The 15,483-nt window shown below is 44.3% G+C and overlaps 1 protein-coding gene across 1 annotated transcript in view; it reads left to right on the top strand.

The window, feature by feature from the left end:
* Positions 1 to 2,332: 2,332 nt before the first annotated feature.
* mtmr11 (myotubularin related protein 11) overlaps positions 2,333 to 15,483 on the top strand; it is a 59,267-nt gene continuing 46,116 nt past the window's right edge. Inside the window, exons 1-2 of the mRNA XM_072461046.1 lie at positions 2,333 to 2,456; positions 10,639 to 10,708. Of these exons, the coding sequence (XP_072317147.1) occupies positions 2,403 to 2,456; positions 10,639 to 10,708 (124 nt within the window). The 5' untranslated portion in view covers positions 2,333 to 2,402. The remainder of the gene's footprint in view (positions 2,457 to 10,638; positions 10,709 to 15,483) is intronic.

The following is a 15,483-nucleotide window of genomic DNA, read 5'->3' as shown; positions in this document are numbered from 1 at the left end:
CCGGCCCCTTATGGATCCTCCTGCGGGTGGTGGGTCCACATTGTTCTTTCGGGCTGTGCCCGGCCGGGCCCCGTGGGGTTAGACCCGGCCACCAGGCGCTCGCCATCGATCACCCACCCCAGGCCTGGCTCCAGGATGGGGCCCCGGTGACGCCAATCCGGGCGACGTAAACGGCCTTGTTTTTGTTGTCATCATAAGAGGCTTCTGAACCGATCTTTGTCTGACCCGTCACCTAGGACCTGTTTGCCTTGGGAGACCCTACCAGGGGCTTGAAGCCCCCGACAACATAGCTCCCGGGATCATTCGGGCGCTCAAACCCCCCCACCACGTTAAGGTGTCGGTTCAAGGAGAAGCTTCCAATTATTTCAGAGAAATATCTTTCCCTAATTCTACATAAAATGAGGTTGTACATGTTCAGCTTCTCTTTAATCTATTTTTGAACCTGGAGCTTTGACTTGCACCATTTCCGTTCGGCCCTGTGACACTCCTTTTTCTGTGCCCTGACCAAATCATCATGTCTCCATGGCAACTTCTGCTTGTTTTTAACCATTTTAGCCTTCGTATGGGCGATGGTGTCTAGAACATTCAAAACACTAGATGTAACAGAGTTCAACAAATCATTTACATTAGAACATGAGACATTTTCAAAGTTGATCATTTCCATAAACAGTGCACCTGTGCCATCACTTATGTGTCTCCTCTGAACAACTGCAGGACCAGCCTCTGAACAGCTGCAGGACCAGCCTCTGAACAGCTGCAGGACCAGCCTCTGAACAGCTGCAGACACAGAAATGATCAGACAGAGCAGCATCTAAGGGGGTAAATATTTCAAATGTCAATGTGGTCACATTGACATTTGAAATATTTACCCCCTTAGTAATTATGAGATGAGATTATGAATTATGAGATCAAGAGTGTGCCCTCTGCTGTGGGTGGGGTCACTCTGCTGTGGGTGTGGCCTCTCTGCTGAGGGTGGGGCCACTCTGCTGTGGGTGGGGCCTCTCACATGCTGAGTAAGACTGAAGGTTTCAAGGACAGCATCAAGCTCTTTAGCGTTTCTGTCACAAATATTATCAACATGCACATTGAAACCACCTGTAATGACCAAACCATCAAAGTCTGTGCATACGACTGAAACATCTCAGTAAAATCATCAATAAAACTTTGGCAGTGCTGGAGAGGCTTGTATAAAACAATGAAGAGAATGGATGGAGATTGTTTTAGCTCCATTTTAAAGGATACATACTCAAATGATGAAAACACCCAAAATGACAACCTAATAATTATTTCATCTCTAAAGACAGCACAGACTCCACCCCCTTTTTTGTTTTCTCGTGAGTAAAGTTGGGTGGAGGAGATTCTATCAGAACTACATTTCCTGTGTTTTTGTCAAGCCATGTTTCAGTTAAAAACATAAAATCAAGATTATAAGAAGAAATAAAATTATTAATTAAGAGAGATTTGTTACATAAGGATCTGACATTTAGCACAGCAAGTTTCAGACTAGTTTCAGTGAGACTGGGCTTTATCTTTTCACAGGGAATATGAATCACATTTCTCAGATTGGGCCTGGCTCGCATTTTGTTTTTCCATCTGTGTGACGATGTGACTACAGAAATAGCACTAGGGGGGGCTCTTTTTACATAGGGCCCCGGGTTGGTTTAATTTTTAGGTGTTTTCCAGGTGTCTCAAAATGGTGATAACGCCTTATCCCGCCATAACTTCTGTCCCGATTCCGTATATGATCTAGAGCTGACCCTCTGGGACGGAGCTTGGAAAAAGTCACATTTTCAGGAGTGACCTCTGACCTCTCTGATGATTTCAACATTCAGAGACAATAATGTAAATTGTGTGCACAAGCAAATATTCTGGCACACAACTCTATACTGCCCCCTAGTGCTGCAGGTACAGCAAAGGTAAATGTAGAAGGCTGCAGGTAGAATATAATGATGCACTTTGCATTTTATTGAAAGTGCCAGCTCTCTCAGCGCTGCCCTCTCAGCGCGGTCCTCTCAGCGCGGCCCTCTCAGTGCGGCTCTCTCAGCGCGGTCCTGAGAGTGCGGCTCTCTCATTAGCGCTGCTCTCTCAGCGCGGTCCTCTCAGGGCGGTCCTGAGAGTGCAGCCTCCGGTCTGCTCTGCCGCCGGGTTTAACGGGGAGAACGCGAAACAAAAGCAGACGGAGAAGAGCGAACCTGAGAGGACATGTTTCCCACAGAGACGTGAGCTCTGCGGAGGACACACGCTCTGCGGAGGACACACGCTCTGCTCTGCGTCTGCATCTAACGTAACCCGCGGTGCTAACGGCTTTTATTGCGTTGTCGGACGCGGGGGACGGAAGACAGCCTCGAACTCAACACGGGACATTCCTCACGTACTGCGCGTGTCTGCGGTCCCGCGCCAACATGCTGACAGGGGCCAAAACCTTCAAAGTGAGGCAGATGGAGCCGGACATGAAGGTGAGCTGTGGGCCAGGGGCCTCACTGTGGGCCAGGGCCCAGGGGCCTCACTGTGGGCCAGGGGCACACACAGACACAGACACACAGACACACACACACAGACACACACACAGACACACACACACAGACACACACACACACACACACAGACACACACACAGACACACACACACACAGACACACACACACACACAGACACACACACACACACACACACACACACACACACACACACACACACACACACACACATCTGTGGACCTGATGTGTTGGGGAGAATAACCGGCTCATAGTTCCTTGTGGGCCTCTCTCTCTCTCTCTGTGTAACGGTCTGGTTCTGGTTCCTGGTTCTTTCCCTCTGAGCGTTTGCTGTGGCGTGTTTAAGGCCTGTGTTTAGTGTCTTTCCTCTTCATCTGGACCAGAGACTGTCCATTGTGTCTTTGAGCAAGACACAATGAACCTGTGATCCTGTGAAGGTAGTGTGTGTGCCAGTGTGATGTGTGATGTGTGTGTGCCAGTGTGTGTGCCAGTGTGATGTGCCAGTGTGATGTGCCAGTGTGTGTGCCAGTGTGATGTGTGATGTGTGTGTGCCAGTGTGTGTGCCAGTGTGATGTGCCAGTGTGATGTGCCAGTGTGTGTGTACCAGTGTGTGTGTGCCAGTGTGTGTGTGCCAGTGTGTGTGTGCCAGTGTGTGTGTGCCAGTGTGTGTGTGCCAGTGTGTGTGTGCCAGTGTCTCACCCCTTGTCTTTTTAATTACCTGTAGCTTTGAGGATCCTTGTTTTCGGCATGTTTAGCTTCAACAGCTTTAGTTTGTTCAGTAAATTGTTTTTAATCAACTTTTTCTGACTTTGTTTCTTTTTGGCCGAGGCGACAGCAATTACTCTGCCCCTCAAAACTGCCTTAGCTACATCCCAGAGAATGGGTGGAGAAACTTCACATTGTCTGTTTTCCTCTCGTACATCTTAGTGTCCTTTGTCATCGTTATTATAAATTGAGTAGACGAGCATTCAATCTCCAAAGTGAGCTCTATTGTTTCTGTTCCAGATCTACAGAGATGTAACAGGAGCATGATCCACAGAGCTATTGTACTTATGTCTGCCTCTGTAAGTTTGGACCTATCTTTGTTGTAAATACAAAAGTAGTCTTTTCTAGTACAGATCTTATGATTAATCTCTCTCCCGATATCGATCTACCTCATCATATTGATTGATTCAGTTGTAGTCATCTGGACTGTTTTTGGAAAAGAGTCCAGATGATTCAACTGCATTTATTTTCTACAATGGAAGACTCCAGGACGAATGAGGGACACACCCACAAGATCAACCTCATATTATGTCATCATTTACCAAATGTGATATTTATAGATTCACCAGTACTTTGTGAGCTTGAGACATGTGGGCTGAACATGTAAGTTCCAGTTTCCACAGACAAGGGTTCTCTCAGAGTGGTTTGTAGTCAGTTCCACAACTTCAGTAAAGAAGGTGAGGTCACTTCCTGGTGGAGCAAATACATTTATTAAAGTAAACACACTTCCATTAATAGTTCCTTTTATCTTTGTGTTCAAAACTCAGTTCAAAGGCTCTTCTGCTTCAGCTCAATATGGCCACGCCCCTCATGTTTTCCCCTGTATGAGGAAAAGCAAAGTCTGTTATAACCAGATTTAGTAAATGTTTGATGTTCTAAGTCATGTAAATGTTTTATAAATGTATCTTTGTATCTTGGACCGCTTAATTGGACTCAATATGCAAATTTACATTAAAAGAGGCTGTTTGTAAATTTCCAGATGTAATTGTATTAACCATGTTGACATCAATCAATTCAATTCAATTTATTTTTGTAAGGCCCAAAATCACAACAACAGTCGCCTCTGAGGGCCGAATCAACAATGTCTGTGGTGGTGAAGGACGATGTCCCAGAGTCCTCTGTCCTTAGACTCTCCTTCTCAGCCAGGAAAAACTACAAAAAAACCTCCTTGGGAAAAAGTATAAACCTGGAGGAGTTCCAGAGTGAAGGAGAGATCTGACTCTCACAGACGTGAGAGAGACTGGAGCTGGAGCCACTCTTCAGGCAGATGAGGGACCGTCCACACGGGGCAGGGACCACTTCACCAGGAGAGGGACATCTGGGTCCACAGGTCCTCAGGAGTGAGACAAAAAAGAAGGCGGTGAACAGTTTGCAAGTGGAATTAAAAAATACATATTGTTTGATAGAATAAGTCAGAAGAAGAGGATAGTGCTCAAGCTGTCATACTTCCCCCAGCATAGTTACTCCTAGGGCAGCGTAGCTGAAGCTGTGGGTTTATGTTTCTGTTCCTAACTACTCTGACCATAAGCGATTTCGAAGAGGAACGTTTTAAGCCTGGACTTAAATGAAGAGACTGTGTCAGCATATTTAACATGGGTCGGGAGCTGATTCCATAACACAGGAGCTTGGTAGCTAAACGCTCTACCTCCTACAGTACTTTTAGAGACTCTTGGCACCACCAGAAGGCCGGCATTCTGAGAGCGAAGAGCTCTGTTTGGATGATATGGTTCTATAGCATCTTTGAGGTAGGATGGGGCCATGTCATTTATGGCTTTGTAGGTCAAGAGTAGAATTTTAAATTTGATTCTAAACTAGACAGGAGCCAGTGAAGAGACTTCAGCACCGGCGTAATGTGGTCTCTTCTTTTAGTTCCTGTTAGTAATCTTGCTGCTGCATTTTGAACCAGTTGAAAGCTTTTTATGGAGCTTTTAGGACCTGCTGTGAGCAGGAGTTACAGTAGTCTAATCTAGTCGTTACAAATGCATGGATAAGTTTTTCAGCTTCACTTTTAGGCAGGATTCTTCTGATTTTGTCTCTTGTTGCGCAAATGGAAATAGTCTTTTTTACAGGTTTGATTTATATGAGCTTTAAATGAGAACTCCTGGTCAAATAAGACTCTGAGGTTTCTTACAGTAAAACTGGAGGCTACACTAACATTGTCCAGTGTGACTATCTGCTCAGAGAAAGTGTCTTGTAGATGCTTAGGACCAGCACAATGACCTCCAGCACAATGACCTCCAGCACAATGACCTCCAGCACAATGACCTCCAGCACAATGACCTCGGTTTTTTCAGGGTTAAGAAGCAGGTAGTTAAGTGTCCTCCAGGTTTTTATCTCCTTCACACAAGTACTAAGTCTGTACTTGATCGCTCTGATCAGGTTTCATTGATAAATACAGCTGAGTGTCGTCTGCAGAGCAGTGGAAGTTAATGCCATGTGACCTAATCATGTGACCTAACGGCAGCATGTAAAGAGGAAACAGAACTGGACCGAGTACTGACCCCTGAGGCACACCATAGGTTACTTTAGAACAAGGTGAGGAGCTCTGGTTTACATTGGTACATATCAGATAAATAGGATTTAAAGCAGCTGAGGGCGGGGCCTCTGAGGGCGGGGCCTCTGACACCTACATCACATTCTAACCTCTGCAGTAGAATGTTGTGGTCGATGGTGTCAAACGCTGCGCTGAGGTCCAACAGAACCAGGATTGAGACCAGTCCATCGTCATTCGTGTAAATCTGTTTTTGTTACTCTGGTCAAACACAGTTTAGTCCATAACAGACTGCGAGAGGCGAGGATCGTTCTCAAGGTCTTTATTTGATGAAAACAGGAAAAACAGCAGCATCTTGTACGTCTTGCAGACGTAGAAGTTGGACGCCTCTACATTTGAAGGAGACGCCTCGGGCGCGTGTCCAACAAATACACTCACAGCAGACGTACGTCCGAGGCGTCCAGCACATGCTCAGTGGAGGGGTTGTTCTGTAGCTGTGCAATGGCAGAACAGGTGGAGAAAGTGGCTTTGGTGTATTAACTTTACAAAGTCCAAAAACGGAGGCGATGGGCCCCGGGGCCCGTCTGGGACCCTCCGATAGTCAATATCATTATTTGCTCCAAGAGCTGCGTCTTGAGGATTTATTTTAATCGTTGCCGGGTTTGTTTTCGATCTTCTTCTGGCTCGTGCGTACCACGTCACTGGAGCGGAGTCTCTGATTGGCTGCTGCGCCGTGGACGGCGTCGGACGCTCTGGACGCAGGACTTGCGCCGCAAAAACGCAAGACGCTCAAGACGTGTGTCCACATAGACTTTGAATGTAAACTGGACACTTTGGACGCGACGGTGTGAACGCCCCCCTAGATGTGTCCAGGCTCATGTCTGCTCGTAGGCGTCGCCCCAGGTGGACTCGTAACAAAGATGGATTATTACGATTGATACGACAGCAGCCAGACAGACATGTCCAGACAGACATGTCCAGACTAAGCAGCCACCATCTCCAAGTCGTATCAAATTATTTTTATTATAGATTATCAATCAAAATGATGTACACTCACTGATATTATTTAGTGTCTTCTAATGTCGGTGTAATCCCTCATTGTAGAAAAAGATTTAGTTGTAGTCATCTGGACACTGCAAGACATTTTCGACTTTCATTCAATTAAATGTATTTATGTAACGCCCAAAATCACAACAACAGTTGCCTCTGAGGGCCACAGTGAAAAATGAATCAACAATGTCTGTGGTGGCGATGGACGATGTCCGAGTCCTTTGTCCTTAGTCCTTAGACTCTCCTTCTTGGTCAGGAAAAACTACAAAAAAACCTCCTTGGGAAAAAGCGTATAAACCTGGAGGAGTTCCAGAGTGAAGGAGAGATCTGACTCTCACAGACGTGAGAGAGACTGGAGCTGGAGCCACTCTTCAGGCAGATGAGGGACCGTCCACACGGGGCAGGGACCACTTCACCAGGAGAGGGACATCTGGGTCCACAGGTCCTCAGGAGTGAGACAAAGAAAAATCCATAAGTCATTCTCAATCTGCAGATCTAGTTCGACAATGCAGAATTTTGTATCTACTCTGAGCTGCGTAAGCCCTAATGTCTTAAATGTATTTCATCTGGAGGTTCAGAGTCTGTGTTGGAGCCGTGGCATTGCACTTGAGGGTCCTATAGAAGGTCCTATAGAAGGTCCTATTGCTGGTGAGTATGAGAGCGATGGAGCTGGTCTACATGCCATGGTGTGGTTTTCTGTCTGCAGTGGTTTGGAGGGTTGAGGAGAAGGTTCTCACATGTGGTGTTTGGGTGAAGAACAGAGTAAGAGAGGAATGTAAGAAGCATTGTGGTCCTGGTGGAGCCGCCTCGTAAAGCCATTCTGAGCCCCACCCACCAGAGGAGCAGTTTACAGGGGTGTGCAGCAGGGAGGCCCCACGCTGTCTGAAGCATCACCACCATCAAAGAGCTGTGTCCATCTGATGTTAGACCTTTTGGACGATAAAATGCTCACTACAGGACGTTGAGGATGAAGTTGAGTGGAAAGCTTAAGATAAGATAAGATATTCCTTTACAACTGTGTTGCGTAGCTGCGACAAGTTGGCCACTGTCCAGGGTGTACCCCGCCTAAGGCCCGAAGTCACTGGGATAGGCTCCAGTCGCCCGCGACCCCGAAAGGGAACAAGCGGTAGAAAATGGATGGATTCCTTTACAACTAATTCATAGATTGTGGACCAGTTAAAAAATGTATATTTACAGATTTGCTTTGTTAAGACGATGTTTCCATCCTTTCCATTCCAGCCCCTGAATACGAATCGAATGCTATGTTTTTGATAGATACACTGAAGAAAGGCTCAGTTTCAAAAATCTATAATTGCCTGTTGAACTTGAAAATATGCCTTCACTGGACAACGTGAAGGAGCAGGGAGCAGGACATTGGAATTCATAGTTCAGCTATTCAATGGACTAAAGTAGAGGACAACGTCCATTCTTCTTCAATTTGCACCCGCCGTGGACTACAATATTCAAGGTTCTACACAGGCTGCACCTGTCTAACATGTTTAACCGTTGTGGCCAGGACCAAGTCTCATTTGTCCATATTTTCTGGAGCTGCCCAAACATCTTTTGGACAAAAGTATTTGAGATGAAGTCAGAGATCTGTCCATTACGCTTTTGTCCTGACCCTGCGATAATATATCAATTTTTCCATAATCATAATCATTATATGATGTTATATTTGTCAGTGTCCAAATCTAAATAAACATGTATTATATATAAAACTTAGCTCAATGGCTAGAAATAGCATCATATTTTTCACAGCAGTTGTACGATGAACCACAAAGTACAAGAATGCTTTATTAAACATGGCCACAAACAAAATGTTATAATGGATACACATATCCATGGATATTCAAACATGTTTTCAGAAGTGAAGCATTTTGTAAAGAAAATCCCTGAATAACTTAATCTGCACAATCTGAAATAAAAATGTATTATACTTGAACATTGTGATACATTTGGGATATATTCTTCAGAAAGAAACCACTACGATCAGAACAGACGACCAGGAACAAACTAGATATTTCACAACTTTAGATTAAGTTTAGTCTAAAATGTCTCATCTCGGTCTCAGTAGAAACACTAATGGTGGTCGCACTCTTCACAGACGGAGCAGAGGAGCCTCCTCACTGGACTCTGGAGCGTGTTTCTGTCATTCACACTGGACAGAATACATCTCATATCAGCCTCATTTAGTGCAACACATACATATATATCTATGGTCTTCTATAACAGATCTAACCTAGAATGGACTGTTATGTTTCATGTCCATAAAGACTGTGGACTCGTCCTTCAGCAGTGGATGTGAAGGTCAAACCCACAGCTGTGAGAAGTGAAGACTCCAACTACAAATGAACAAAGTGACAAAGAAGCATTTTGTTGATTTGACTCAAATCAACAATGATTTCTGAGTTTTTGTACAGCAGATTAAGCAGCATCACTCTCATATCTATCTTAGATTAAATAACCCTGCTGGTTAATAATACTGAACCATTTTCATATTCCGCTACATAAAATCAGACTCACTCAGTGGAAAGTATATTGGACCTGAACATGGTTAAAACAGCAGTAAATCTATCAACCACGCACTTTTAGGATGGTTTTAGGATTTTTCATGTCCGAAAACATTTCTTCTCTTAACATTTAGCAAACATGAAAATGTTATTTATATTTCATGTAGTACAAGTTTTATTTTAACTGTTTATACAGGGAAAAGCTCAGCTCCTTTTACATGAGGCTCTGTTGAACACATGAAACCAACTGTAACAGGAACAAAACAAGTCAAACAAAATAAAACAATTTTATAAAAGCACACATGATGTAAATGTAATGTATGTGATGTAAGACGAGAGCATTGACACTTTGAATTGTCTTCAAAAAGTGCTGAATTTATTAAAAGGCATACAATAATTTAATTTGATGAAAAAAGTGTCCCCGCATCCATCACTATCACATTGTTTTTTTGAAAATATTGGACATAAATGAACATTGCACTGGAGACTCTTTTTAATGTCGCCATCCAACTAATGGTGTGTTTCCTGTAACTCGACCAAGCTGGATTTCAAAATAAAGAAAACCCGACCTTAATGCTATGACAACACTGTTCTCCTGTTGTGCTGAGCGAGCGGAAAAGGCCCGAGTACAGACTCTGTGACTCACTGGCTCTCTGTGCTTACGTTAGAACTGTGTGTGAGAATCCGCGCTGCACAATATGAAAACAATATTTTTTTTCTGACAAGCATTTAAATTATCTGTGCAATTTATAATGTGACTGTTGAATTCTGTTTGGAGTTTCCTTCTGCATGAACTAGGACGGTGCTCCAGGATTGACACATTTTAAAATAACTCTTCAGTTGCTAATTGTAATTTTGGAAGTAGTTTGTGTGTCTGAGATGTGGCAGTAGTTTGTCTGAGATGTGGCAGTAGTTTGTCTGAGATGTGGCAGTAGTTTGTCTGAGATGTGGCAGTAGTTTGTCTGAGATGTGGCAGTAGTTCGGTCGTGTGTCTGAATCCGGAATCACATTGTATGATTTTCAAATCATTTAGTTGTAGGTTTTAGCCAAGTGGGAGAACTTGCAGTCGCAGAGTGTTCAATATTTACTCTCCTCACTGTATATAGATATAGGGCCAATGAAACCAGAACTGAACCATGACTAAAGCCTAGCTAGGACTAAACCAGGCTAAACCTAAACGTATATGACTGTTTGGATGCTTTCATGTAAATTGTATGTTCCCTCTGTGGGTTAAACCATCAGTCTGATGTCACTGTCATGTTCTTCTGAAGCTTCAATGTTTTTTAGTTCGGAACTTCCTCCTGATTTTCCTTCTGTTGTTTTTCAGGAGAGAATGTTGAGCCAAAGTGGAGACAGTGCCAGGAGCAGAGACCTGGTGGGTCTGCGCTGTCTGCCAGGTACAGAGCACCCATAGAACACCCCAGAACCCCTCACAGCACCCTTAAGATCCAGAGATGGTCCAAAAGTCTTTCCACTGTCAATGGGCCATTTAAGCGTTCTAAAGTGGGCCGTGAGAGGAACTATTTTACATTTTTATTTTTGAGTTTTTAAAAATTCAAACAACTTAACATCAATATAAACAAATTCACAGCACATTTTAATTAAAATAAAAGTCCATTTCCAACTTAAGTCATATTTATTGTGTCCATGGCAGGAGTTCATAGTTCTAAAGTGCAGAGCTTTGTGAACTTCAGCCCAATATTTTTTAGTTACAGTCCCAGAACACGTGATTGTGCTTTGCCTCCTGGTGGCCTCATTTCCTTGTGAATAATGAGCATTCGACATGGAGTTATGAAGAAACATGGTAGATTTTTCCAGCAAAATTCCCTCCAAACATGTGATTTTGAGCTCCTCCTCCTGGATGTGCACACTTTCCATCTCTTCATCTGTCAAAACAACCTTCTCTTTCTCATTTGTTTCTAATATATTTAGTAGATAACCTCTCCATATTAGCAATGCATTTATATAATTGATATATTATTCCCCTTGAAGGTTCAGAAGTCTTGATTAAAAAAAGTTATAATGGTCATGACTTTATTGAATTACTTAAACCTAGCAACCAACCACGCAATGACATGTTTGGAGGCCTCGCCGCACAGATGGCCTGTTTTCCATTGGTGGATTTTGTCTTATTCTGACTTTCTGCACTTTTAAGAAATTATGGCCCACGGTCTTAATATATGGAGTTCCACGCAGAAATGCTGAGCTTCCCTGGGTGAACACGTGATAGAGGCGGATATCTTAAAGATCTCACCCGAGCCCCGCAGATACAGTCGATGCTTTCACTCCAAGAGGCATTGTTTCAGCTCATAAATGTGAGAGAGAGGTGTACTGAATAAATGAAGGGCGCTGGATGAGAGGAGGTGAAACGTCGCACCTCTAAAGACAAAACTTACATACGTGAAACTTGTAAAAGGAGCAAGGAATGAACAAGAAGAAAAGTGCATTCAACACTGTCAATCATGGGATCCTTCTACAGAGGTCAGAGGACTGGGAGGGCATCACTGGTACGGCCTTAAATTGGATGAAGTCCTACCTCGATAACAGGAAATACTTTGTTGAGATTGGTGACTGTGTCTCTGAGAGCATGACATTGACCTGTGGGGTGCCCCAGGGGTCAATCCTTGGACCCCTTCTGTTCAATCTGTACATGCTGCCATTGGGACAGCTAATGCGAAACAGTGGTGTGTCCTATCACAATGATGCAGACGAGTCAGATCTATGTTTCAGGTGAATATGGACCAGTGGATTCACTCTGTCACTGCATCCAACAGATCAGTGTGTGGACCGGCCTCCTGCTGGTGCCAGAGGGCCTCCTGCTGTTGCCAGAGGGCCTCCTGCTGGTGCCAGAGGGCCTCCTGCAGGTGCCAGAGGGCCTCCTGCTGGTGCAACAGATCAGTGTGTGGAAGACTGAAATTATCGTCTTTGTCACAGAAACAAAGAGAAAGTGTTAGTGTCACCTCCAGAGTCTCACTCTAAAATATGTAAACAAGGTAAATAATGTAGGCGTAATTATGGACTCAGACTTGAACTTTAACGGCCACATCACATCAATAACATCAGCAGCTTTTTACCATCTAAAAAACATTGCCAAAATCAAAAATATAGTGTCAAAACCAGATTTAGAGAGACTTTTTATCCATGTGTTTGTCTCCAGTAGATTAGACTGTAACGGCCGCTCACTGGTCTCTCCAAACGAGCTGTAAAACAGCTGCAGTTCATCCAGAACGCTGCTGCTCGGGTCCTGACTAGAACCAGGAAGTATGATCACATTAGTCCTGACTAGAACCAGGACGTACCATCACATTAGTCCTGACTAGAACCAGGAAGTACCATCACATTAGTCCTGACTAGAACCAGGAAGTACCATCACATTAGTCCTGACTAGAACCAGGAAGTACCATCACATTAGTCCTGTTCTCAGGTCTCTGCACTGCCCCCTGTGGCTCAGAGAAGAGACTTTAAAGCAGCTCTGCTTGTGTACAAGTCTCTCCATGGCCTAGCACCAAAGTACATCTCAGACATGTTAGTGCCATATGAACCATCTCGGACTCTGAGGACCTCAGGGGCCGGCCTCCTGCTGGTGCCAGAGTCAGGACTAAACATGGACCGGCCTCCTGCTGGTGCCAGAGTCAGGACTAAACATGGACCGGCCTCCTGCTGGTGCCAGAGTCAGGACTAAACATGGACCGGCCTCCTGCTGGTGCCAGAGTCAGGACTAAACATGGACCGGCCTCCTGCTGGTGCCAGAGTCAGGACTAAACATGGACCGGCCTCCTGCTGGTGCCAGAGTCAGGACTAAACATGGACCGGCCTCCTGCTGGTGCCAGAGTCAGGACTAAACATGGACCGGCCTCCTGCTGGTGCCAGAGTCAGGACTCAACATGGACCGGCCTCCTGCTGGTGCCAGTTCTATGGGTCAAAGGTCTGGAACAGCCTTCTTTAGGTTGTGAGACAGGCCCCGCCCCCGGCTGTGTTTAAATCTAAGCTAAAGACTGTATTGCGCCTACGACTGAAATACTTTTACCTGGTTTTTAATATTTTAAACACCACATTAATTTGTTTTTATTTATTTTGACATAAACTGTTTTATATTCTTATCAACTACATTGTGTTTTTATTTTACTTTTTTGAATGCGTCTTAACATTGTAAAGCACCTTTGAATTGTGCTCTATAAATAAATGTGATTGATTGAAAAGCTGTACAAACATTTCAGATATATTAGATTGGGGAGCGAAACGTCATAGAATAAAAGGCCTACTAAGGAAATGGAATTGGGTTCTTAGTTAGCCTACTCGCTACTATTAACACAGGTTTTCAAACAGGTCCCTAAAATTGTTTAGGGATAAAATGGGGAAAATCCCATCTAAACGTTTAGTTAAAGGAATAATGGAGATTTTTTGCCGATTTGAGAACTCAAGTGGAAGTGTGCATGTGCCCTCCCCCACACACTCCCCCCCACACACTCCCCCCCCCACACACTCCCCCCCACACGCAGTCAAGCTGCACGACGCTCTGAGGTCCTGAACTCCAGTGTCTTCTGTGCTGATAAAGCCTCTTGTGCAGTAGCTGTTTAGTCTCACTATGTGGCGCTCTTCACACTTTTCTTCACTGCATTGGACAGAATAAACTGTCGGTGTCTTGTCCTTAGGATGAACCAGTTTTTGTCTTAAAGTGTCGCCTGGTTTAAAACAAACAGAAATTTTGTGCTGTCTTAAAATCCTTTGTAGACGGCTTTATAACTTGAAAATTTGCTTTTTGCCCTTGAATAGCATAAAAAAATTAGCAATATCTATAAATATTCAATAGCTATAAAGGTTGTTAAACCTTTCACAGCATGTGGGTGTGTCCCTCATTTGTCCAGGAGTGTTCCATTGTAGAAAACCATTCAGTTGTATCATCTGGAGCGTCTCCCATTCAAGAGTCATTCTCAATCTCACTTTCACAGCATACTGCTTTATAAACTTCTCAGTTTTCTGAAGTCTTAAAGATTTTGAACACACAAATAGCAAGGGTAAATATAATCCCTAGTCAAAAGATAATGGGTCAGTCCCGCGACTTCATGGATGCTCTCAAAGTCCCGGCACTTTGGGCAGTGTTCATGGCCCATGTTCCACTCCTCAACACAGCTTTTCACAGGTGCTTAAAATAGATTTTGACGACATTTTGTTTCCCTTTTCCACAGTGGTTCAAATGCCTATACTATGTAGACCAGTAGTAATTAAACTTGCTCTTAACAATAGCTTTTCTTTTCCTTTCTTGCTCTGCATATTTGCTGGATTTGTTTCCCAAGCCTGCCGTCACCTGGAGTCCAGGTGAACCTTATTTCACTGGATCAGGTGCTGGATCCACAGATGGAGGCGAGTGTGGCTCTCCACTGTGTTGGTCCTGTTGCAGTCCATCTTCTGCAGGTGCGACTGTGGCACTGAAGATGGTTTCAGGTGTCGGCAGTTCCTCTTCAGTACTCAGGACCCAGTGTCACCTCGGAGAGTCCCACTGCTGCAGGACAGTAGCTTTATCCATCCATCTTGTCTGTCCAGATCTGCTGCAGCATTGAGTCCTGGTTGAAGTTCTGGTAGGGCTTTAGCACCAAACCTGTTGTTGTAAGTGTGTTTGTAGTTGTCTTGTGTTCTCATCAGCCTGAAGATCAGGCCACACTGTTAGGAGCTTTGGTCCTGTCTCCCACGCATGAGCTGAGCTGGGCTCATGCCGCTGGCTTGGATAAAAGACGACCTGTAGATCATGAGCGCTAAGAAAGGGTTTGGGAATGAACGTTGGGGGCATATTGTCAGTAACAAGTTATTTTGGGAAGCCCCATCTTGCACAGATGTTTTTCAGATTAGCAATTGTGGTCTCATGAGACATGTTCTTCAGGCTAGCTCTATGTATGTAACTGGAAAAATAATCAACCACTACTAGATAGTTCTGCTTGTTCAGTTCACAAATATCTGCTGCTTCTCTTTCCCATGGAAAACGAGGTTGGACTGTAGTTTGAAGAGGTTCTCTTTTCTGGCTTGGTTTTGATTCTTGACACGCAAGCACCGACCATGCGTTTGATCTCATTGCCTAGTCCTGGCCATCCTACACACTTTGCTCTTTCTCTGCACTTTACGATTCCCTGGTGTCCATCACGAATGTTCTGCAAAATCTCTGGCCTTAGAAACTATTCAA

This window comes from Eucyclogobius newberryi, unplaced genomic scaffold (genome assembly GCF_026437365.1).
Source record: "Eucyclogobius newberryi isolate DKJ021-1_F unplaced genomic scaffold, fEucNew1.0.hap1 SCAF_3, whole genome shotgun sequence".
In the NCBI taxonomy this organism is placed as follows: domain Eukaryota; kingdom Metazoa; phylum Chordata; class Actinopteri; order Gobiiformes; family Gobiidae; genus Eucyclogobius; species Eucyclogobius newberryi.
Note: the sequence above shows the minus strand (reverse complement) of the source record. Positions and strands in the feature narration are given on the sequence as shown.